This window comes from Megachile rotundata, chromosome 10, assembly GCF_050947335.1.
Source record: "Megachile rotundata isolate GNS110a chromosome 10, iyMegRotu1, whole genome shotgun sequence".
Lineage (NCBI taxonomy): Eukaryota > Metazoa > Arthropoda > Insecta > Hymenoptera > Megachilidae > Megachile > Megachile rotundata.
The window spans coordinates 1,384,550-1,411,543 of NC_134992.1; the positions used below are offsets into that span (position 1 = coordinate 1,384,550).

At 38.1% G+C, this 26,994-nt stretch overlaps 1 protein-coding gene across 5 annotated transcripts in view; it reads right to left on the reverse strand.

Moving 5' to 3' along the window:
- The window catches only part of LOC105663968 (cyclic nucleotide-gated channel alpha-3-like), a 1,281,713-nt gene that overhangs the window by 72,006 nt on the left and 1,182,713 nt on the right, over positions 1–26,994 (reverse strand). For all 5 annotated transcript variants that reach the window (XM_076536535.1, XM_076536536.1, XM_076536533.1 and 2 more), the window contains one exon: positions 5,853–5,993. In XM_076536535.1, the coding sequence (XP_076392650.1) occupies positions 5,853–5,993 (141 nt within the window). The remainder of the gene's footprint in view (positions 1–5,852; positions 5,994–26,994) is intronic.

The window sequence follows — 26,994 nt, forward strand, 5'->3', positions numbered from 1 at the left end:
ATGGGGACCGAGTGGAATCGGCAGAAGAGAGGAAGGAAAAATTTTACCAAGATCAATGGGCTCATGTAGCGTTGTGGAAGAAGGCTGGGGCGTAATAGGAAAAAGGGGAGAAACAGTCAGACAATAAGCGCGTGCGGGAGTAGGGGCGCGAGGGCGGGAGTGGGGGACGGAAAATTTGCGGAAATTTTCACGAGCAGAACTCGCGTAATAATGAGTGGCACAGGGTGCACAAATGTACAAGGAGATAGCGAAAGGTTAAACTTAATGTGTTCAGGAAGGGGGGATGAGGGGGGGGGGGGGGGGGATTTTTGTGAAGCAAAACAGACATTTGCGGAGCCCAAACAGAGTTAGACATAGAAACCGAAAGCGTATTCGGACATTAGGTGGGAAATGGCGGGGAGAGGTCGCGGTTTTTTTTGTCATATGTTCGAGCCCACCGGGAGGCGGTGCTGAGGGGGCGTTACAAGACAAGCTGGAGGTCAGCGCATTTTTGCCCGGGAGCCTCTCCTTAGATCTTGACGTAGCCCTTTGGGCCAAGACCCTTTGGTTGAGAGCATCCATTCTCCACACATGGAACATATAACACATGGAGGGGGTAGTCTTTCTTCCACAATAGCGAGCGATGGCGTAGCGCAGGTGGACTATGTCCACCGATAGGAAAGCCTGTCGGGTTGCCGCCACCCTCCGCCCTTGTGGCGGGGGCGGGAGACAGTTGTGGGTATGCGTGGAAACCGTCTCTCTTTTAGGGGCGAGTTTTTCCACACTACCTGGGCGATCTTCCCAGGTGTCCGTAATATGATTTCTGTCTTCCTAAACCAAAAAAAAAAGGCCCTCGAAGGTCAGGAAGACCGTTACGCCGGTTGCTCGCAAAATTACCCTTCGGGAAGGACCGAGTTTATAACATGAGCTGAGCTGTCGAGAACAAAACGAAACTAAAAATTTGGAATCTATTGTTTGAAAAAAGGTAAACGACTATTGCTGGTAATCTAAAATATTCAAATTCAAAAACAGCTGTTCGTAGAGGCCCTGTGATAAACTCCCTTTGGGAATCCTCACCTCATGTTCCGTTAGCGACGGAACAATGAGTAAAGGAAAAAATATCACGCTAGAACAACGGCGATTAGTGCAACAGCTTCGGAAGGATGGAATGTCGTACCGAAAGATTTCCGAGAAATTAGAGATTTGCGTTATGACTTGCCATCAAGCAATACAACATATTACCCTTCATGGAACACCAGACAACGTTCCTCGTAAAGCGAGACCTCGAAAAACTGATCAAAGAACAGATCGCAAGATTCACCGATTATCTGAAGCGGACAGATTCAAAACTGCAGTTGCCATCCACAAACAAATAGCAGCAGATCTCCATAAAAAATAAGTGTTAGAACTGTCCAGCGAAGACTTAATGAGTTTCAACTATACGGACGCGTTGCCAGAAAGAAACCGCTCATTTCAGAAAAAAATCGTCAGGCTAGGATTGCTTTTGCGAAAGACCATTTAAACTGGACACCTCAGCAGTGGTCCAAAGTAATTTTTACAGATGAATCGAAATTTAATCGATTTGGATCTGATATCAAAGTATACGTGAGACGTCGCAAAAGGAGAAGAATATCATAAAAATTGTATTAAACCGACTGTAAAAGGTGGTGGTGGGTCGGTACTCGTTTGGGAAGCTATGCCAGTAAGAGGTACTGGTCCTATTCATCGCATAACTGGAATCATGGACAGATACGCATATTTGGATATTGTAAAAAACGTATTACAGTAAATATTCGATATGTGCACCATTCTCGGGTCTGAACTGGTGCAGATATCGTACAGTTCCTACATTGATTGATGTTTTGCCGAACGTGGAAAAGGACAGCGAGCGAAGGATACCGAATGTAAACAAACGGATACATAGTGAGGAATAATACTAATGCAAGAGTAAAACTTCTTTATTTTCCATTTTTTCGTTATCCAACTTTTACTAATAGATTCTTCATATTTTTCTAATTAAAATAAGACTAAACACTAAATAATTTAGACTATGTATAGTACATGTTCGATATGTGCACCATTCTCGGGACCGAACTGATGCAGATATCGTACAGTTCCTACATTGATTGATGTTTCGCCGAACGTCGAACTGGTGCAGATATCGTACAGTTCCTACATTTCGAGCGAAGGAGACTGAACATAAACAAACAGTGACCTACTAGAAGGACACTCCTAATGCAAGAATGAAAATTTTTTATTTTTTTTTTGTGAAATTTTTTCCATCATATTTGTAACATTTTTCTCATTAAAATGAGACCAAACACGACGTACTTCGAGCCATATTTACTTATAATTTCAAATGTTACGCGTACATCGATGACTTTACTCTAATAAGATATTGTAAGTAAATATAACTCAAATTACGTCATGTTTGGTCTCATTTTAATCAGAAAAATGTAGCGAATATGATGGAGAAAGTTATATAAAGAAATGGATGGAAAATAAAAAAATTAGCAATGCTCAAGTATTGCAAACAATCGTACAGACTTTTGATCTTTGCCGACTGCCACGATCGTAGCGTCTCTTTCTTTTTGACTCGCTATCCTCTTCGACGTGAGAAATTTTTATCGTCAATTAAACCAGTAAATATAGTCCAAATTATGTCGTGTTTGGTCTTCTTTTAATCAGAAAAATGTCAAGAATCTATTGGTAAAAGTTGAATCTCGAAAAAATCAAAATTAAAAAAGTTTTATATTTGTATATGTATTGCTTCACGGATATACCCGGCCCCGGATCATGTTACATTTCTCGACGATCGAGCTTCTTGGCGTCTGAAGGGGTCTTCCCCCCAGTGGTGGGGATAACTTTGGTGCACATATCGTACAGATCATTTGTGCACATATCGAATATTTACTGTACTACCATTCGTCGAAGAATACATGCCACAGGAATCGGTCTATCAAGCGGATAATGATCTAAAACATTCCGCAAAAGTCGTCAAAACATTTTTGAGTGACAATAATATTCGCGTAATGAACTGGCCAGCACAATCTTCGGATCTGAATCCAATCGAGATGCTGTGGATTGATGTCGACAAACATGTACAAAAGCAGAAACCCAAAAATATTTATGAATTGTACACTACTGTACAGGAAGCATGGAATTCGATATCTGCTAGCAGATGTGTTCGATTTATCGAATCCATGCCGCGAAGGTGTGCTGCAGTTATAAAAAATAAGAGTCTACATACGAAATATTAATGTATTATAATTATAAGTTAAATAAACATGCGAAAGTATAGGTGTTTCGATGTGTACTTAAGTATGTGTCCGCAGAAAACTTGACACTTCGTCATAAAAATATGAAAAACTTTTTAATTATAGCAAATTAAAAAAAGCTATTTTGAAATCTTATTATGTATATTGTAAACCTATCAAAAATATAATTGATTTTCGTATACTCGTGTAACCTATAAGTGTAGAGGATATAATATTTAAATCTAGTAAGTGTACGTAAGTATATGGCTGCCACTGTATATGTATATGTTACCACGAAAGAAAACTAATTGCACTATCTTAAATAAACGCTAGTTCAATTGAACAAATAGTTTCTGAGATAAGAATTTCAGAAGGTGGTGAGTTCTTTCAAAAATGGGCAAAATTTGTAAATCAGGTGCTGATATTTTTTTAATAAATTCGATAGCAATAAAATGATGCGTGAAATCCCTGTCTTTTAATTTTACGTGCATGATGTTATATTTCAGCTGCAAAAGTATCCTTGATATCAAGAATAAAATAATTTTAAGAAAAAAAATACGCCGACTTCGAAATGCACTAAAAAGTATAAAATAATTTCTATTTCCTAATGAAGTAATTTCTATTTCATTTAGTCATGCACTTACGTAACAGATATGAATGAAACCTATTTACTCGTTAGGTAGTATATTAAATACATTTCAACCTTTTCGGAGGCGGCGCAAAATTAAAAGATTATTTTGAATATGTTATTTAATTTTGCGCCGCCTCCGAAAAGGTTGAAATGTATTTAATATACTGCCTAACGAGTAAATAGGTTTCATTCATATCTGTTACGTAAGTGTATGATTGAATGAAATAGAAATAACTTCATTAGGAAATAGAAATTATTTTATACTTTTTAGTGCATTTCGAAGTCGGCGTATTTTTTTTCTAAAAATTATTTTATTTCACACTTTTTATCGGCCGGCAAGACGTGTTTGTAGAAACAGTAGAAAATTGGCGACTGCATGTTGACTCATACACCACCAGAGACACGGAGGCATATGTACGTAGAATTCAATATATTATATTAGTAACAATAGTTTTTTGCTAATAACTCGAAAACTAAAGCTTCCCCTTAAATTGCGGATAAGGAAAAAGTTGTTCAGAATCGTGTCCCTGATAACATATTAAAAGGACATGAAAATCGTCCAAAGTTGATTTCAAAACTTTTCAACAATTTTTGGCTAATATCTCGAAAACTAAACCTTTCCGCGAAATTTGTATATGAACAAAATTGTTCAGAATCATGTCCGTTATAAGATATTAAAAGCGCACTAAAATTGAGAAAAGTTTATTTCAAAAGTTGCCGGTTTTTTTGCAATAACAATACTTTGCAATTAAAAAATGAAAAATTTTTTGATAATGGTACCAATGGGGAGTCAGGACCTACCATATGCAAAAGGTTTCATTCCGATCGGTCCATCCAGCTAGGCGTAATCAGCGGGCATACATAAAAATAAAAAAAAAAAAAATATTCTGATCGAATTGAGTAACCTCCTCCTTTTTCGAAGTCGGTTAAAAAACGGCAGTCGATTGAAATTGATATTACTTTACCAAGACATGTTATTCATAGGTTCATAGTTCATTTTGTTTGCAGTGTTCTTGTGCAGGCTGTGATTAAAATTGTTACTTTCAGATTGCACAAACTTCCTCAGATATTCTATACTAAATTTAAGCCAATATTACTACTTATATTATACTATTTATATTACTATTTATATTCCAACTATGTTTTAATTTTAATTACAGTAGTATAAAAATAAAAGCTTCTGATAGTTACACATGGTCGGACTATGTCTGCTTTTTTACATTTTTTTTATATTTGCGAAATACGTATGTTACCAAAATTCAACTGGTATCATTTGTACTTTTTAACGAATAAATTTCCAAAACGTAGATTTTTGTGTGTGATAGTATAAAACACGACTACTCAATCCTTCGCGTATAAAACAAAAGATGTACCTCAATGAGATAAATATTATATTTTCCGAGATAAAAAATTCTAAATGCGTCAAATATTTTCAAAAATAGATAAAAATTGCAAGTTTTAAACGTTGATATTTTTCAAATAATCTCGAAATCAATCAAATAATGGCATAAGTAATTACACGTACGCTATAATATGTTTCAATCGGAACAAAACCTTTGACACTGTTGGATTTATTCAACACAATAAGTGTTTCCTTCTACAAAAATTATCGTGTCGTATACTTTCAGCAACGTTGAAGGTTCGACTCAAGAGGATGCAGATGTTTGTTTTTCACCATAGGACCCATAGGGTCTATAGATTCGTGAAGGATTCTTCCTTCAACAACTTTTCTTATTCTTAAGGTTTTCCTTGACGAGTAAAGACGTGCCTTTCTGAGTTTCACAAGTTAAATTAAAGCTTCTTTTAAAACATAGTTCAGAGTATTATTATTTTATTTCACCGCCTATTTCCTATAGACATCAATACCAAAAAGTAATTGATTTGGTATAATATCTCTCAAAATTCAATTCTGAAAGTACACTAGCTTGAATGAACTGTATAAAAAAATGTGAACTGTTTAAAGGTAATATAAAGGAGCAACATACCAGGAAGGCAGCTAACAGCTTTTTCTTCATCTGAACACTTTTGCGTCAACCAAAGGTAATCGAACCATTTAATTACTTTCACCTGAAGGTGTTTTGGTACTCTTCTCATCCTCATGTAAGTTTTCACACCATCCAACTTCGCTGCAACCAAAAAGAAAACACTAGGGTTATGCGTATGCCAATACTAGTAAAATCTTTCATTTGAACTTCAGTAAGACCATGCTTTGTTACGCTGTTCCGCTTAATGATGTTTTACGTCATTTCAGAATTACGCAATAAAATTCTATTGTCTATATATGTTACGGTGAAAGACCGAAATTGGAGAATGTCGACATTCACCGGTGAACAATCACAGATATGCTCTGGTGGAGGTCCAAAAGAAAGGAGCCGATAAAAAAGCGACTGGCTCTCTCCCGCCAAATCCTGTGTTCTGCTGGGAGTCAGTCAGCTTTGTCAATCTTATGCAAGCTTTGATAATGCGAGCAACGTTTTCTTAATTTTTTTTCCAATACCGTAATTTATATTGAATGGATACTGCAGTAAATCGTGATCTCTTTCTTGAAAAGTTAAATGCATTAATTGCGGGTAAACGAGAAGACAATTGTTTTTATTTTTCTCAAGAAAAGTACTCTAAAATACTTTCTGAAGTGGCTTCTGCTAAAACTAAGTGGAACACACCTTTGGATTAAAGACAGTATTGATTCGTAACAAGCAACAGTTTTGTGATTCGTAACCAGCAAATTTCTATCCCTTCTATAAGAAAATCAGGAAAACGAGCGGAATAGGTAGAAATAACAGTTTAAACGCAATTTAACTATTAGGTGCCTTGTTTATTCCTGTGACTTGTTGCCACGATCACAGTCTGCACAAGAATGCCTCCTCGGCAAAACCCTGGCCGTGAGGACACCAACGTCACCATGGCGCTTAAAAACTATACATTGTATTCTAGACTCAAACTTTCCCTTGCGCCCCGGACAGCTCTCTGACGAAGCGCACATGGCTTACTCTCGTCCGATGCATCTACCTAAACTCTAAATTTCTAACATTTCTTCTTTGTTTGAAGTCGGCCGCTGAGTGAGAGATTCGAGAAAGAATGAGAGGTCCGCAAATATTGTTTTCTCACTCTGCTGTATAGTGATTTTGTCCTCCGTTCGTCTATTTCTACATTGATTCGTAATAAGCCACTCGCTTGGGTCTGGCCAGTTGCTTGTTACGAATCCGGTATATTATACATAGACATGTTCCATTCACAAAATTTTATTAGTATTAAAAAGAGAAAGAATGTTATGTTCTGTCCTTGTCTAAAGAATAACATCGTTGCTCGACCTATTACTTTATAGTTTACCGCTACCGTCATCGCGCTCGGGAACAAAAACAAGCCGAATAATATACTGTCCAGAGCACGAGAGAAAAGTAGCGGGACGGGAACGGGGCAAAGAGGGTAGGCCGCTAGGACCACCTAATCCCCACTTTTCGACTCACGCGTAGCTTCCACCGTTCATCCGTAATGGTGTGGTTTTACATAGGTATAGAAACAGATATTGCTACTATATGTTAAAAAACTATCTTTTTCCTCTTACGCGATGCGTAAAACTTTTGGACACTACGACAATGGAATGCCGCTCAACGTATCGCTCGTTCTGTCTCGCTTGTTCTACATATATCTGACCCACTCTCCGCGTCACGCGACCGATTAGTGTATGTGTGCGCCTTGACAAATAGCGTGTTGTTGCCGAAAATGCGTGTGACAATAGGCGGCAACGTTACAATCCGACCACTGCGATGCTCTTTTCGTCCCTCTAGCCCCGTTCCCGTCCCGCTACTTTTCTCTCGTGCTCTGGACAGTACATACCTGATTCGTAACAAGCAACTCGCCAGACCCGAGCGAGTTGCTTATTACGAATCAATACTGTATTAATACAGAAGAAGGAAAATAAATACATCGTATATCTAAAAAGTTAGGATAAAACCAATATTTTTCGAACGACGATCTTAAGAAGTTAGTAAAATAATTAGTGCACGAAGATGACGAAATTAACGGTACTGAAAATGAAAAGCAAAAGGAAGTTTCAACGGATTTAAAAAAAAAAAGTTTAGCCATTATGACGGAAATTATGAACCTGTTTATACAGTATTCTCTCCGTAAATGTTAAAATTCTATCCCCACTACTGGGGGGATCCCCTTCGAAATCAGTCAAAAATGAAACGCGATCAGTCGCCGAAACGATGAGGATCGAATATCGGTGAGACACATACTAATGCAAGCAAAGAAAAAGATTGTAACTTTCTTATTTCTTACAATTTTTTCATCAAACTTTTACTATCGTATTTGTCTAGTTTTCCTGATTAAAATGACACCAAACATGATATAATTACGTTAACAATTGCGTGCGTAACGAGTGATTAAAGTTTCTAACATAAAAGAGGACGACGAATGGAAAAGAAAAAGAGGCAGAAGGTTGAAGCGTTCGGCAAACATGAAAGACTCGTGCGTGTTCTGTTTTTTAAATTTAAAAATCAAAATTCTTTATTTTTGGATTTTCGTGAATGAAACTTTGATTATCGCATTCGTCTCGTTTTTCTGATTAAAATGGTACCAAACATGGTATAATTGAAATCATAATTACTTGTATAGCAAGCCGTTATGAGGAATTCGTATCTCTACCGTAAATGTTACATCCCAAACTTTTGGTGTTTGGTGTCATTTTAATCAGAAAAACGAGACAAATACGATGGTAAAAGTTCCATTAACGAAAACCCAAAAATAAAGAATTTTGATTTTTGAATTTAAAAGACAGAACACGCACGAGTCTTTCATGTTTGCCGAACGTTCGAAACTTTATCCCTCCTTGTCTTTTGTATCGCTGTCTCTTCCTACGTTCGGCACACTACAAAAAATGTATAGTACCTTTTCCGTAAATGTTATAATCAACACCCGCAGAAGTAACATTTACGGAGAGAATACTGTACAACAAGTGTAACGTTCCGTCTCGCCGCCGGCCACGTCATGAGACGACGAGGCGGCGCGCACGACCGCGGGCCCCTTGGTGCTGGACGCTTCAGCCAGCAGGGTCTTCGCGAGGAGACCGGTCGCGGGAGGAAGGGGATTGGAACAGGGTAAAGAACAACGCTCTGTTTCGCTATTATAAAACCCTTTATTTCGCTATGGCGCAGCCGCCGGGGTCTTGGGTGCGGAGTTGGTGGTTCCCTCCACGATCGTGGTTTTCTACATAAGAGTTGGGCAAAATTAGTACGGTGACGGTGGTGATGCAATATTACAAACAATCTTACATCTAACTTACATGCTATCGGTTCGATGCGCGGCTCGTGGTACTTGTACTACTCACAATCAGATCGAGGGAATGTCGGCGTGGCGTTCGCGGCACGGTCGGAAGAACGACTACGCAGCGTTCGCGGTACTTACAACTACGAGTCTTATCGCTATTCGCGTTCGAGAGGAGAAGGAGGAGGAGGAGAATAAAGTACACAGGGTAATGGACACTTTTGGCCTAGCGTTCTTCTTATTATAGACACCGAGATATGTTTCTGGAGCTGACTACTTATACCCAACGATCTGATGGGCCTGCGACGAGGACTATCTGTCGTCGCGACGCTTGCCCGCGACTTATCTTCTCCGGAGCTATCCACAGGATAGAGAAGCCGTTTGATCGTTCGCTAGGGATCCCGCCAACCGTGGAGCGAGGGCTAACCATCGCACAACGGTCGGTTTGGGGCCGGCGAGGGTTGGCGCGGCCAGCTCCGATGCGAGGTCTATCCATCACACCGACGCCAGCCTCCAGCTCACCCAGCCCGGGGCCTTCCGCAGACTACAGAAGCTTTAATGCCTTGGAGAGGACCTTCGGAGAGGTCCTGTCGGGGCCGCAGCCCCGAGCCAACTCCTCGATCCTTTGATCGATCACTATCGAGGTAACATCGGTTCTCAGTGGGGAGTCCCCACCTTGTAGCCGTCAGTCGCGCACCGTCTGCTGCGCACCGCGTACGCCGCGCCGGGCATTCTCCCGATCCGAGTAATATAAGAACCGCGATCTGCGGACCGAACCGATAGCATGTATGTTAGATGTAAGATTGTTTTTAATACTGCATCACCACCGTCACCGTACTAATTCCGCCGTCTCACGAGCGGCCCTTAGGGACGAAGCCTAAGGGCGAAGCGGAGGCTCGCGGCAACAAGCAAGATGGCGGACACATGGCGCGTTTTTTAAATGGCAAGCGGATAGGTTGAAGCAAGAAGACAGTGAAGAGGAGAAGAGGAAGAGGCGAGACGACACGGAACGAAGTGAAGGAAGGAAGTAATTAATTAATAGATTAATAAACAAATGAAGTGAATGAGATTAATAATAATAATAATAATAATATTGATTAATTAATAATAATAATAATAATAATATTGATTAATTAATAATTAACTAATAATTATTTATAAATAGTGAAGTGATTAGTAGATTAATAAATAAATAAATAATAAATAATAAATAATTAACAGATAGGAAATTAACTCGGTGTAGTGTTGGGAAAGTGTTATGGGAGTGCAGTGAAGTGCTGGGAGTGTTGCGGGTACAGGGGAATATACGTGACCACGTGCGCGAGTGCAGAGGAACAGTGCAAAGCGGGAAAATGGCGGAAAAGTGTTGGAAGAACTGCGGAAAACGCTCCAGCACCCTGCAAACTCCGAAGTCACAACGATGGTGGAGCAAAGGGGCCGCATTGAGAATATCCAGCATGGCGGAGGAAGGAACGCTGCAAGCACTTGGAGAGCGGCCCTAAAGGATGAAGCGAAAGGATGCAAGCAAGACGGTGGAGGCATGGCGCGCTTTTCAAACGGCAAGAGGAGGGGAAGAAGCGAGAGGGAGAAGAGGAAGAGCAGGAGTGGAAGAGGCGGAGAAACAAACATAGACACGACCGATCAAACGACTCAAACCTACAAGGGAGGAAACCGGTGTCAGCCTGGTCATACCACCATTAGGGGGCGACAATGAGGACCGAGCGGGATCGGCAGGAGAGAGGAAGGAGAAACTACATCGTTCCGGGAAATAGAGACTGACGTAAAAGGTTAGGGGCCATATTAGTTAAACATGGAGACGCGAATAGTTGCGTTAAGCGAATAGTTGCGAGAAATTTTTAATTTTTGAGGGGGGAATTAGGCTAACATGCACGCGATATCAAGCATTAGCAATTTAGTAGATGTGGTGGGGAGTGGTCGCGGTTTTATGACCGTATGTTCGGACGCGGTGGAAGACGGCAGCAGGTAGCGTTACAGGATGGAAGCTGGAGCGTTTCCCCGAGGAACTTGACGAAACCTTGCACGCAGAGCACACGCCGAAAAAGGGGGGTTCAGTCTCTTTCCACGAACGTAAGCAACGGCCTAAAGCGAGTGGAACATGTCTCATTGATAATGAAGCTCGTCGGGTTTCCGCCACCCTCATCCTCCGGGGTAGGGAGGGAGACAGTTTTAGTGGGTGTGCGTGGAAACCATCCTCACTAGGGGGCGCCGGAAACGTGAGTCTTTCCACACTACCTGGGCCATCTTCGCAGGTGTCCATAAAGTATTTCTGTCTTCCGTAAACAAAAAAAGGGCACAAAATCCTGTTTAATAAAATTTTGGCAAAAACATCAGCCTATCTTCTTAAAAAGCACAGGGAAGCAATAGAGATCAGGAAACACCCTAAATCTTAGTCCAATCTGGCACACGCTCTTCCCATTTTTTTAATTGTGCGCACAATCAAAAAGTCCCGCTTTCTGATTGGGCGCGAGCAACCAACCGGAAAAGTCAACGATCCGGAACATGAGCATGTCACCACAATATAAGTGGCATATTGTCACCACAATATAACACCAGTTACACCAGTAACAGTGTATCCCCTGATGAAGCTAGCTGCAATGCTGGCGAAACGTTGGGACCTCGCTTCCTTTAGGACACGGTTTACACCCGAAAGCCTCAACAGCAAAGGGTTATACTTATTTGATGACAAAGTATCTCATTTCAAAGTTTGTTATGTTTTATATGGCGAAAATGATATATTATACATACATATATTATTATAGTACAAAATATGAAACTTAAAAGTGTCCCTCTGTAATTACGAGATTACAACAGGTTGTGAAAATATTCATGTACCATTTAAAGTAAAATAACTTATTTGTGGTGGTTTCACTCCAACGCTCATCGCCACTAGACGGCGCATAGGATCGAGACAACTGACTTTCTCGCTAGTACTCAAAGAGCCTTCCTATTCATATACATATATAGTTTCTGTCCATCCCTTCTTTACATCCTCGCGTCTGAGGCAAGGTTCTGCTAGAACGCCTTACTGATGAGTTCACTAACAGGCCTCGGACGAAACGTCCTCCCTCTCCTTTACTTTTTCTATCCTCTTTACCTTAGCTATCTGAACCGCCAAATATTTAAATTTAGACCTGACGAATTACTTGCTATTTTTAAATTATAATATGGTTTTATTAATTCTTTTGTTATTAAAGGCGATTATAGTGAATGTTAAACGCTCATTGCATAATGAAAGGGAATAACCACTCACCGCAAAGTATTTCTTATATATTAAAGCTAACTAAAATTTCATATTAGTTCACAATTGTGAGTCAGAATATTATAGTTCAGTTATATTATTCAGCTATCTTGGAAACTGTATAAATAATTTTACACTTCGAGGGAGCAGTAGAAGCACATTTTATTTTCATAAAATATTTTTGCATACAAACATGTGCTATTATTTCTTACATTTTTAGTATTGTTACTTCATTGCATAAATAAAGTAATTAATATTATGCAGTCAAATATAACTTCGTGGCAGCAGTAATATAGACCGTTGGTCGTGCACCAGGAAATTTTAAGCAAATAGCAAGATGCACTGTGTAGAAGTACCTTAATTTAAACTAAAAACTTGTAAAAATTACAACTAAGTTTCAATGAATTAGTAAATATCAATTGTTCGGAGTTCGCTCGTAAAAAATTCTGAATTACAGGAGTACGCCTGTGTACAATATTGTGTCGCGAGTCCGCGCGACGTGATTAACAAAGTTCTCAAAAAATTCTAAAATATTCCCAACGATTCTGAAATATTCTGTCCTATCTTTCGAAAAACAGTCCTTTTATTAACTTGGTGGAGGATTGTCGATGGGGGTGACTTCTCTGATTGGGTTCCTGTTTACCAAAGGGCGGTCATCTTTTCCGCGATTCGTTAGAAAATCCACGCCTCTGGTCCTTCAGATACAGCATAAGTGACGCGGCTGGAAAGTCCCAAACACTTAACCCTGAAGTCGAGCACCCCATGACCCATCCTGATTAAATGCAGATGGCAAAATTTATGGCCCACTAAAACCATTTAGTTTTTGAAACGATGTTTTTCCTAAGCTAATAAATTATTTCTAGCTAAACAATAAGTCCTTGTCCTGTGTTGCGCGTGTGAATTTACAATGCTCACAATTTACAAACTTTCTAAAATACAAGTCCAAAACAAACGTAGTTTTACAATATCATTAGATGGTTTAGAATATCAATTATACATATAATTTGCTTGTAAGAGCGAAATTAAACAAAATAAGTTAAAAAGAAAAAGACTTTCAATGTAATAAATACTCAATAATTTATTTACATGCAAAAAATTAACAATAACACTAAATCACTAAACATCGAAAATACAAGAAATAAAGAAATATATTTAATCCTTGAAGCTGGCTTTAGGTGCTAACTGCGCTGCTGGGTTAAAAGAGCGGTTTCTAACTAACTAAGAAGTGCAACTCTATTTTAAAAATACACAGCTCAAAAGAAATATGATATAGAAAAATTTTTGAAAAAAATTGGCCAAATTTGACTGGTGATAAGTCCGTGAAAAATCATCGTAAAATTATGCTCTTTTTTAAATTAAAGCTTGAGATCTCTACTTTAAGATACTGTAGTTCGATTTTAGATTTGATGCATCCGTACCACAATAACACCGTAAATGTGAGGTCATGTTTGCTATATTGAAAATTACAAAGTTTGACGAAATGTATAGGCTCGCACATTTTTTTTTATGATACTGTTTACAGGAGCATAAAGTACAAACATTTATCTTATCTGCCATTTTTTTTGCAAAGATACAGCACTTTAAAGAAACCCTTGCATTTATGGAAGATGGGAGAACATTCGACAGACAAAGAGTATTTCACACTGAATAAAAAATATTTGTACTAAATAACAACTGCATTTCGTACATGTCATTATTAGTATTCGTTTTCCTTTTTATGTAGGAGTATGAAATAATACACATTGAACATTACAAAAGTGTTTCGTTCACTTGAGTTGTCCAATCTACTCAAGACAATATATGTGATATGCCATTTCACCTATCGATTTTCCTGTCGGTTTCGTAAAGTCGAAACTATATAAGACATTGTAAAACTGTAAAGTTATAAAATTGAATCGAGGGAATAACAGTTATGCAACCAATATAGGGTCAAATAATATAAGTTGCGAGGAACCGAAACCGGAACTAATATGGGTTGGGATAACTGTATCCATGACGGTAATAACATTATTTCGGGTCTCAGTTTCAGTTAGAAACCATACGTAACAGTTTGAAACAGCTACTTTCAGAACCATTTTTATTTCTACCTCAAATACGGAACATAGGTATTTTTACTATTGTAACTATTTACTGAAGTACGTTATTTAAAAGACTACGTTCACTTTCAAAAAATTCCGGTCAACTACATTTTCGTTCTTTATTTTGGCATTACAAAGAACATCCGAGACCACATTACTTAAAAAGTAATTTGGGGTTAAAGCTTTCTCAACATTGATTTTCGCTAATATCTCGCTACACAGTCAAAAAATAATGAAGATTACTATAAAATTTGTGAATTGAAATATTTTGAATAAAAAATGACCTGCGTATGCTGTTGTGGCGCGCTTTTAAAACCGTAAAGTCATTAGTACTTTTTATCCTTGGAATATTCTTCAACAAACAATAGTTGCCTTTTGCAATTATTTATTGCAAGCGTGCAGTATGCGTTCTACACATGTATACATTTTAGGCATTATTGCGCCAATGTACCGATCGCCTTTTGTCTACCACACGAGGACGACCGGGAGTCGGTCGTCAGTCGATAACAGATTATTATTGAATAAACACGTTTTACACCGATCTCTGTATATTTTCATAAGCCATCCTTACAGTTCAGAAGTAGGATATATTGAATCTTTTTTTTTGAGGGACAAGTCGCGAAGTTTTGCCGCGATTGTTCGGGTCTATTTCGGTATTCCGGTTATAGTGAACATTTTGTGAACTATTTCTTACTTTTTTAAAACTTTTGTGCGGTTAAGAAGATTGGTGGTTGATAAACGGTACTGTATATTCCGATAATTTGTGAACGGTGTTGAAAGAAAAGCGGTACGATGTCGAAGAACACTCTCAACGATTTCGCGGTTGCAGAACTGAAATGTCTTTTACGGGCGAGGAATTTGAAATCCTCTGTTTCTAAGAACGAGCTGTTAACGCGTTTACAAACAGCGATACCGGACTGGAAGGACCAAATTCCGGCTTTTACAGAAGAATTACGCTTGCAATAACTAGACGTTCCGTCGGAACGGAATACAACTTTAGAACAGGAAGACGCAATTCTTGATCGAGACGATTGCTCAGGCGGTAATGTGTTAGAAGACCCTTGTAGCCGAAATAATAAATAAATTTTCCGGTGACGGGGACAGTTTTGTGAACTGGCAACAACAAGCCATACTATTACGGGAGACATACAATCTCTACGAAAACTCTATGAGGTTAGTGATTCACCAACGCTTGAAAGGAAAAGCGTTGAATTGGTTTCGTACGCGAGCGAGCAATATTTCATTGAACATATCGGAAATTTTCGAAAAGTTACAAAATTTATTCGATCATTGGCCAAATGAATTAGAATTAAGACGAAAATTAGAGGCACGTGTGTGAAAGAAAAACGAATCGTTTACGGACTATTTTTAAGACAAATTAACTTTCGCCAAGGATGTAGGCATTGACGAGGAAGAATTGATCGACGTAATAATCGATGGTGTGTCGGACGTCAAATTAAGAAACCAGGCGAGGATGCACTGTTTCTCGTCTACCGATCAAATGTTGAGGGCATTCTTAAAATTGACGCTAGATTCTTCTAAAGCAGACCGAGAAAGGAAGAAAGTAAAGAGAAATGCAGCAGCAAGGTTGGATGAAATTCAAGGCATCGCCGTGGAGAATTAAGGTGCTATAATTGTAATACGGTGGGTCACCGAAGAAGAGATTGCCAGCAGCCGTTGTGGGGTTGGGGCTCGTGCTTCAAGTGCGGAATTCGAGCACATAGGGTCGCAATTGTCCGAAAAATCAGCAGACATCGGCAGCGACGCATACTTTTCTGGCCTCGGCATCATCGACACGTGACTCCTCGTCAACGGCAACACGGAACTCTTCTGCACCTGCAACGACGAACCTGGTGCAACCGACGTCGCCGTACTCGGCATTCATGGTACCCGTGCAATTTACACTGGATCGCCAGGACCGTAGCATATGTAACTATAATACATATATCCGCGATGATAGACTCTGGTACTCCAGTAAGTTTGATTAAGTCGTCCTTGATCCCCACAGAGTTTCGTGATTTTTATAATAACGCCGAATCACTTAGCGGTATTAACGATTCGCCGTTGAGAGTCAAAGCTATTTTTGAAACTAAGGTTTAGATCGAAAATTCTACCTTCGTATTAAAATTTTTAGTAGTGCCGGACGATACGATGTTTTACGCAGTCATTCTGGGGCGTGATCATTTACTGGATCCCTCGATAACAGTAACTTTAGGTCAAAAATTTGAAATACAAAAAATAAACCGAGAAGAACGCGATAATCATGTCGAACAAATTTTGCAGATCAATTACATAGACCATCCTTCCACGACTGTTGAAAATATTAATGTAAATTTAGAGCTACCGCATGTTTCGTCAACTATTGAGAAACTTTGTGTCGAAGCGTCGGAAAATATCGTTCGCGACGGTGAAGAAATTTCTCCGATCGAAATGAGCATCGAATTAAAATCGTCGCAACCCGTAAGTTATAGACCGAGACGCCTCTCGTTTGCGGATAAAGAAAAATTGCGAGAGCTACTGGACACGCTTTTGAAGGAAAATATTATTCGGCCAAGTAACTCACCATACGCAAGTCCTATAGTATTAGTTCGGAAAAAGACAGGTAATGTTAGATTATGTATCGACTATCGCGAACTAAATAAGATTACGATAAAAAAATAATTATCCGACCCCATTAATCGATGATCATTTGGATCGATTGAATAATAAGAAATATTTTTCGAAATTAGATTTACGTAACGGCTTCCATCATGTCAAAATGGCTGAAAATTCGATCAAGTACACATCTTTCGTCACACCCTTGGGACAGTTCGAATATTTGAGAATGCCTTTTGGTCTTACCAATGCACCACGCGTTTTTCAAAAATATTTAAACGACATTTTTCAAACCCTGATCTTCAATAACGAAATATTATTATACCTGGACGATATATTGATTGCTACATCCACTATCGAGGAACACTTAGATATTTTACAAAAAGTATTTTGCTTAGCCAGTAAATATAAATTACAATTCCGATGGGATAAATGTTCATTTCTATACACCCGGATCACGTATTTAGGCTATTTAATTGACAATTACGGAATTCGTCCTAGCAAAGAAAATATAGAATCAGTTTTATGTTATGCTATTCCGAAATCTACAAAAGATGTACATAGATTTGTTTCTCTAGCTAGCTACTTTCGCCGTTTCATACGTAATTTTTCAATAATCGCAAAACCATTATATGATATGTTAAGGGAAAATTCAAAATTTTGTTTTGGAACCGAAGAATTGCAAGCTTTCGAAACATTAAAAGAACGATTAGCTAGTGAACCGGTCTTAGCCATTTACGCGCCTAACTTAGAAACAGAATTACATTGCGACGCCAGTGCAAATGGGTATGGAGCTATTTTATCTCAAAAACAATCCGACGGTATATTTAGGCCAGTATTTTATTTTAGCAAACGAACATCCGTCCCAGAATCCAAATACCACAGTTTCGAACTAGAATGTTTGGCAGTAGTCTACGCTATAAAAAGATTTCACATTTACTTATACGGAATTCCATTTATAATAGTTACCGATTGTGATAGTTTTCGATTGACGCTAAGTAAACAGAGCGTTAACCCGCGAATTTATCGTTGGGCCCTATTTTTAGAAAATTACGAATACAAAATAGTACACAGAGCGAGCAGTAAAATGGGCCACGTCGACGCATTAAGCAGGTGTCATGGCATTCATATTTTAGAAACGAATAACTTTGATCGTATAATGTCCCTTAAACAAATGCAAGACCCAAAAATTCTCGAGATTCGGCGAAGGTTGGAAGATAGCGAAGACAAATTTTTCGAATTAAGAGACGGACTAGTTTATAGAAAAGTAAAAATGAACAAACTATTATTTTATGTACCGGAGTGTATGGAAACAAACGTAATTAGATCTGGGCATGACGAATTGGGTCATATTGGTGCGGATAAGGTTTTCGAATATGTCGGAAGGGTCTATTGGTTCCCGAAAATGCGTGATAAAATTAAAAATCATATTCAAAACTGCTTGCGCTGTATCGAGTTTTCACCCATTAAAGGAAAGTCCGAAGGTTACTTGCATAGTGTCCCCAAAGAAAATGTTCCGTTTCACACACTTCATATAGACCATTTTGGGCCCCTCGAGAAAAGTTGTCGAGGATACAAATTTATATTATCCATAATTGATAGCTTCACGAAATTTATTAAACTATACGCGTCAAAGTCTACCAAAAGCGAAGAAGCCATTAGATATTTGCGTGAATACTTTAGAAATTACAGCAAGCCGCGGCGAATAATTAGCGACAGGGGAACATGTTTTACGTCCGGTATTTTTAAAGAATTCTTGGATAGTGAGGGAGTAGACCACATATTGATAGCAGTCGGAACACCGCGAGCTAACGGACAGATAGAAAGATATAATCGAGTGATAGCCCCGATGATAGCAAAATTAGCAACCGCTCCGAATAAGTGGTGTCTCACTCTCGAGTCTGTCGAATACACCCTAAACAACACTCTATGCAAGTCAACTGGATCAACTCCGAGCAAGCTACTTTTTGGACTCAATCAAACCGGTCAGGTCAGTGATAATGTGCGGGCGATTTTGGAAACGTACTCGGAAGATAATCGGAATTTAGAGGAAGCCAGAAACGTTGCGTGGAGAAATATTAAAAACAATCAAAAAGAAAACAAACATAGATATAACTTGCAGCGCAAGAAACCTACGAATTATAACATAGGCGATTACGTAATGATTAGGAACCACGATACTACCCCTGGCGTTAACAAAAAACTCATTCCAAAATTTAAGGGACCGTATGAGATCGTAAAAATTTTAGACCATGATAGGTACGTAGTAAGTGACATAGACGGTTTCCAGTTAACTCGCGCGCACTTTTCAACGGTTGTAGGACCAGACCAAATGAAACCGTGGACTCGCTCAGACGAAAATTAAAAATTAGCAATGTTTCATATTTATTGTACACAACAGTTTAATACATGTATTTTATCATTTGCGTTTACTACAAAAACTATTCAGACGTTTTATAAATTAGAGATATTTCATCGTTCTTTTGTATGTATTTATTAGGTTAATAATAGTCGTAGCTTTCGATTATTTTTCTTTCTTTTCTCGCGATTCAATCTGTATGACTGAGGACAGTCACAAGGTCAGAATGGCCGAACAGTAAGCGTGCGCTATGCGAGATACATATACATTGTAGGAATTATTGCCGATCGTCGCTTGTTTTAACGGACGAGAGAGCGGACGACCGGGAGCCGGTCGTCAGTCGTTAACGGTTGCCCGAATAAACACGTTTACATCGATTCTTGAATTTTATTTAAGCCATCCTTACACATGCAATGAAGATTGCTAAAAGATTATCATTTTTGTGTGATTGAATGTTTTCGGAGCGAAGCGAAGAGCTCATTGCTTTGAGAGAAATTGTGAGAAAAAGACGTGTGAGATTTATAAATCGTGAGATTCCGTTTGTGTTGCATTGAATTAATTATATCTTTAGGTTTTTAGTAAGGTAAAATGTTGGTTTTATCAATTATTTAATAAGAACAAATAACAATTATCGCATCTCTTCAGTGCACGTGTGATCGGTCACGAGTTGCGATTCGCACTGGCCACGAGGCTCACGCTTGTTGCCACGCGTACCCCTGTAAGACAAAAGCGCATCGCTCCGCGTAACGGTTTTAGAGAAAATTCCTACTCACTAGTACTCACCCGTCGCATGACCGTTGCCATTAACGGTTACGGAAAAAAACCTATCCGATACAAAGCATCGGTACGCCACATAACTAATCATATTTTGTTAATAAATTACATAAATCTTTCCAACTATTAAATATTATTATACAGCAATGCAAAATCAAATTATTAAACGCGTACACGAGAATGGTCATTTTGCGATGGAAAAACTGAGGCGATTGTAAAGAGAGACTATTGGTTTCAGAAAACGAGGAACAAAATAGATAGAATTGTAAAAAATTGCATTGATTGTATTCTGTCATAGAAAAAAACAAGGCAAGTCCGAGGGATACTTGTACGTGATTTATAAAGGAGAGGTACCGTTAGATACTTGTCATATCGATCATTTAGGACCTTTGCCATCGACAAAGAAGAAATACCGGTATATATTAGTAGTAGTAAGTGCATTTTCGAAATTTGTATGGTTGTATGCAATTAAAACATGTTTTAATATTATTCCGAAACGTAGCACTAGGTTAACACCGTTTAAAAATTGTTCGGTGCAGAACAGGGGCTTAAAAACGATTCAGAAATTAAGGAATTGTTAGAACGCAAATGGACTGATATTTTTCAACAGAATACGCGAAGAAGCGCGACGTAATATTCTCAAAATTCAGCAGGAGAATAAAAAAAAATATAGCAAGGAAGATTTTGTAGCAATTAAAAGAACACAACAGTGTTAGAAAATTCCCAATGACCCACCCCAATAAAGCAGGGACGACGCGCACATGGCCGTCCTACGACGACCACCATGGGGTAGAGGCGTGACGCTGTGACGTCCTGGCCATAAAACAATCCTGGGGCCTCAAGTTTCGCGGGGACTAGGAAACCTCGCGGAACGGGAAGAGGGCATTCGTCTACAGACCTTGGAAAGGCATCCTTCTCTTGAGGACATTACTTCGCCCACGGAATCTGCTTATATAATATATAGTATTGGGTTGTCCGGAAAGTTCGTGCCGATTTTCGGTAGGTGGCATGAAAACAGACCTGAATATATTATATAATTATTGAAAATAAATGAAATGCTGGCCTATTCTAAAAGGCAGTACTTCAGGCATATTTGGGAAAAAGTTTGGTTAAGATACATTAATTTTTGTGAGTTTTATTCGTCTTAGATTATGGTGGCAAACAAGCTGCATTATAGGCATTTAATGCTTTTCTTTTTCCGGAAAGGTAAAAATGCCACACAAACGGCAAACGAGATATGCGAAGTTTATGGTGAAGGTGCTGTAGCCGAAAGAACTGTGCGGAAATGGTTTGCTCGGTTTAAGATTGGAGATTTTGAGCTTGAAGATCAAGAACGCTCGGGTAGGCCGTCCACCACGGACAAAAATGTGATAAAATCGATAATCGAGGATAACCCGCGCTTTACCTTACGTCAACTAGCAGACATGATGAACAAATCGAAATCAACTATCCACGAGCATATTACGAAGCTCGGTTACATAAATCGGTATGATGTATGGGTTCCCCACGATCTGACGGAGAAGAATCTTACGGATCGCATTTCCATTTGCGATTCTCTGTACAAACGGAATGAGGAGACGCCATTTCTCACGCAATTAATAACGGGGGATGAAAAGTGGATAGTGTATCAAAATGTTGAACGCAAAAGATCTTGGACAAAGCGTAATAACCCACCCTTAACCTCCCCAAAAGCCGGACTTCATCCGAAGAAGGTGATGCTCAGTGTCTGGTGGGATTGCAAAGGAATTTTGTATTATGAGCTTCTACCAAATAATGCAACAATCAATTCCGAGAGGTATTGCGATCAATTAGACAAATTAAAGACAGCAATTGAAGAAAAACGGCCCGCAATCGCAAATCGGCACGAACTTTCCGGACAACCCAATATTTTTGAAACCGAACTCAGCGTTTCAATCATTTTTCTACCTCGTCTTACAACAGGGTCCTGGATTAAAATTTGCGGCAAAGTTTTTCGGGTCTTACAAAATTACAAAAGTGTTAAGAAATGACAGGTACATAGTAATTGAAGGGCCCATAAACAGGTACATAATCATGAAGGGCTCCAGCAAACTTCGACGGGGGTCGAATTCATGAAACCGTAGGTTAGTGCGGATAGTGACACATGTAGCGTCAGTGAGGTGAGTGAAAATTATGACGATGAATGATATGATATCTGAGATCAGATATCCGATGCAGGATGGCCGAGTGTAGGGTAAGGTTTTAAGAATGACGTCGCCGATATTGGCAACGTGAATATGATAAGTGATACGGAAGTGAATTGATTGAATCATTCAATATCTTTTTCATCATTTGTCTTTCGCGATTTGATTACGAGGTAACGAAATATAATTTAAAAGAGTGGAGTTGATATTGAACTTTTGAGTTGTGCACATCGTGGAATTTGTTAATTTGTTAAAACATAGTTAATAATTATAAAGTTCATTATATTTCATATTTTTAAAGCGTAGAATTGTAGTTTTAATTATTTTAATCGTTCTTGTTAATTTTATTAATAAAATTCCTATACATACAGAGTGTCTCACAACTTGTGTAACTCCCGGAAAGGGGTGGTAGAGCATGTGATTCTGAATAAGATTTCCCTTTGCGAAAATGGGGTATGAAGCTTCGTTTTTGAATTATTAAGCAAAAACACGGATATATATCTAATATTTATTTATTTATTTATTTATTTATCAGTATTCATTCGAATAGAAATTACTATTAAAATTTCTCGCATAAAAATTTTTATTAATAAATAAAAGTAATCAATGTATTTGTGTTATTAAGCGTAAAAATTACTTACTCCTGTCACAATATTATTTTGTCTTGTTTATAAGTGTGTAACATCCCTGGAAGAGTTTTTTTTTACTTTTCATCACCAACATGACAGTTCTGTGCTCAATTCAATTACCCACCAATAGTTTAATTACCGACAATAATAAACTGTTACCGACGGTACATTATATATTAGTTATCCTGTGTATTTAGCTTTGACAGTCGGTAATCATTAGATATATATATATATATATATATATATATCAATATTCTTAATTTTAATAATTGTTTTATGTTTCTAATTTAAAATGAGTAATATGTTTCATTAAATTAATCAAATGTTAAGTTAATTTATTTAAAACAAGTTAATGTATTATTTTATAGGCTATTGTAATAAATGTATTCCGCAATGCTATGTGCCTACGTGCCGCGAAGCTAGCCCCGAATTTCCTGGAATTCTAGCGTTACTTAGAGAAGGATAGAAATACATTTTACAATTGCGATATTATTAATTATCAAAAACTATTAGCTAAACAAATCAGTTACTACATATCAAGCGTACAAATATTATGTTATCCAGAATTAAAGTCAAACGTTAGTTTATTGCAATATATGTTGTAAATTATAATATTATTCAATGGAATGTTCTAGAAGCATCCTATGCTTATACATCTAGCTCCGAACTGTATAGAAGTCGTGCGTAGTACATAGAAAAGGATAGAAAATGCAATTTCATTAAAACACTATTAAATTACTATTTTTATATCAGAAATGTAAACCATAATGTAGAATGCGATATTTATAATGTAATTAAACTGTTCGTTTGTACAATTAATGTCTAATTACGAATTTATAAGACAATATTATATTTCGACGTTATGGGTGTTTTCCGAGAATTCGCCAGGCTGGCGAGTATAAAAGGCCGAGCGGAGCTCGCCAAAATCGCAGAACAGTTTTCGAAGTCGAGCCAGCTAGAAGTCTTCAGATAAGTATAACCGGAACAGTTTTCGCTGTGAAGAGCCGCAACGATTCTTAATACTTGACTGGTAAAGCGGGTATACGCCATTTGGATACTTGGTCGTGGGTCGTTCTAGTAACTAGCTAACGCAGGCTCCCCATTCAAACGGTCTCGTATCTGAAACTCCGCTAGGAGAGTGCTATACTTTGCGCCAAGAAAGGCTAAGGTATCGAAACGATAGCTCACAGCTACTCACATTTGATTTTATATCGGATTGCTAACGCGCCATCAGATTCTCGGAGCTCGCTCTGGGTCGTTTCGTAGCTAGCTAACGCAGGCTCCCCATTTGAGCGGCTTGGTCTCTGAAGCCCGTGTCTTTTGGGTGGCAGTTCAGCAATTACGATTTTATATTAGAATCAATTGATTTGCTACCCTGTCAACTTATACTGTTCACCCTTTTCCTGTATCGTTGGGTCGTTCTAGTAGCTAGCTAACGCAGGCTCCCCAATTAAGCGATCTGGTTTTGGCTGTCAGTGTTCGTTTTGACGAAAAGGGTCATGTACAATTAGTTGTCGAGTCAGACTAAAAGAGTAACTGTTCCGAGGTAATAATTCATTTAGATTCAAACAAATTTTGAACTTGAATTAATAAAAGAATATTGTTCTGTCATCAGCGTAATCTCAGTAGTCGACTACACCGCGTTAGATATCAGATAAAATCATTAATCTGTCTAACTTTGCGAAAGCGTATTTAGGTACATTTAGAGAATCACACTTAGGTCGTGTTCCTCGCTGCGGTAGACTATCACGCGCTAGTATTAATAATTTCGTAAAAGACTTTTCATTATATAAATTATAAACGTATTAATCAATATAAACTTTGTAATTGCGATAGCGTTCGAAACAAGAATTAAAATAATATAGAATATCAAATTCAGTAATTATACATAAAAGCGAAGTCAGACTTAGGTATGAAATAATATAAAGTGTTAACTAGCGAGAATCAGATTTAGTTAGATTCATAATTATCAATTACATATTGTTTAATTTACCAAGTACTATTATTTCTATTATCAATAATATATCAAAGTCTATTTAGTTTCTTTTGATCGAACCAATATACTTTTCATACTTTGTTGTCATTTGTTACTTGTTATTTGTTAAATTCATCATCTTCATTATTTTATCGAATAAACCTTATTGTTGAAAGATATTGACCTGTGGATTTCGCTCCTTAACCGCACACCACACGAATCCCACAATCTATACATTTAGTTATTTTCCAAAACGAGTCGTTCAGTTGGTAAAAGCCGCTCTTTACCTTACTAGCGCTAGTAACTATCTGAATCTAGGTTCCAGAGACGTTACAAGTGTGTAACATCCCCGGGTACATCATATTGAATCTAGTAGATAAATAAAGAAACATGCTAATGCGTATATTTTTTTCTATTCTATTGCCGACCGCAAATTACCGACTGCACCATAAAAATTCGCGTGGTAATGGGATGGGGTAGCTCACGCGTGCAACATTGTTTAGAGTAGATCACCGATCGATAGCGCGCGCGTTAGTTAGAAAGAGACAGAAGATATACTTCGAAACAAAGTAATTATAAATTATTATTTAAATGTTTATATTATATATATTATTAATTATTCACTCATTATAAATTGCATTATATTTTTAACTATTATTTTATGTATTGTTTGCGATTAATTATTTCTTCTATTAAAACACTTATAATTTACGTATCTAAAAATTATTAAAAATACGATTTAACGGGAAAACTTGTGAAAAACTAATTAATAATAAATCAAAGCGTATTTTTAGAAATCAAGCTAATATATATTTGCTACTAAATAAAGCGTAATAAAAGAATAACTACTTTTTGAGCGGGAAAAGCCCATGAATATCTGGGTATAAAAGGACGTGCAGCAGCAGAACAATCTTGGAAGTACTACGTGCCGGACCTCTTAGGAAGCGACTAACTGGAGCAGTTTTAACTGGTATGAGCCTACAAGATTCTTAGTTTTGACTGGACAGCGGGTATCAGCCATTTGGATACTCGATCGTTGGGTAATTCTAGCAGCTAACTAACGCAGGCTCCCCGTTCAAACGATCTTGTCTCTGAAACTCCATAAGGAGAGTGCTATGCTCAGCCCCAGAAAAAACTAAGACATCAACGAGAGCTCGCCAGTCACTCATACATATTTCTTATTTTCCTGAATTACTAATTCGCCGTCAAATTCTTGGAGTTCACTCTGGGTAGTTTAGTAGCCAGCTAACGCAGGCTCCCCATCATTGAGCGGCTTGGTCTCTGAAGCCCGTGTCTTTTGGGTGGCGTTTCAGTAATTTCAATAAATAATTAAAGTCGAGTCATTTTTATTTGCAACCCTGTTGGTCACACGTCGGTCACTTGATTCTTGCATTGTTGGGTAATTCTAGCAGCTAGCTAACGCAGGCTCCCCAATTAAGCGATCAGGTTTTGGGTGTCGATTTGTGTTCTGACAAAAAAGGGCCATGAATCTAATTAGTTTAGAGTCAAACAAGGAGTAACTGTTCCACATTTAATACAAATTTTAGAGTTTTTGTAATTAACCAAATATTGTTCTGTCAGTTTTGTTAGGATCTAGATCCACCGTAAAATTGCGTTATTTTCTTGCGTTGCGTACATCATTATAAAACCACGTAACTGAAGTAGTTAGCTACCGTGATTTGCGATTTGCGATATCAACAAGTCTAGTATACTCCATCTTGCTTATAGAATTCAGTCACACATACATTTTTATATTTACTAAAGTAATTGTTAATTATAACTCTTTTTCTCATCATTATTTGAATAAACCTAATTAATGAAAGGTATTAACCTGTAGATTTCACTCTTTAACCACACGCCACCACGATCCCACATTCTTTTAGAATTACTTATAGTAAAAACGAGTCGCTTAATAAGCAAAAGCCGCTCTTTGCTTCATAAGTGCTGTAAAATACCTGAGTCTAGTCGCAGGGACGTTACAAGTGCTATAAATATGGTTCCTTTTAATACTATGCATCATTAATGTAA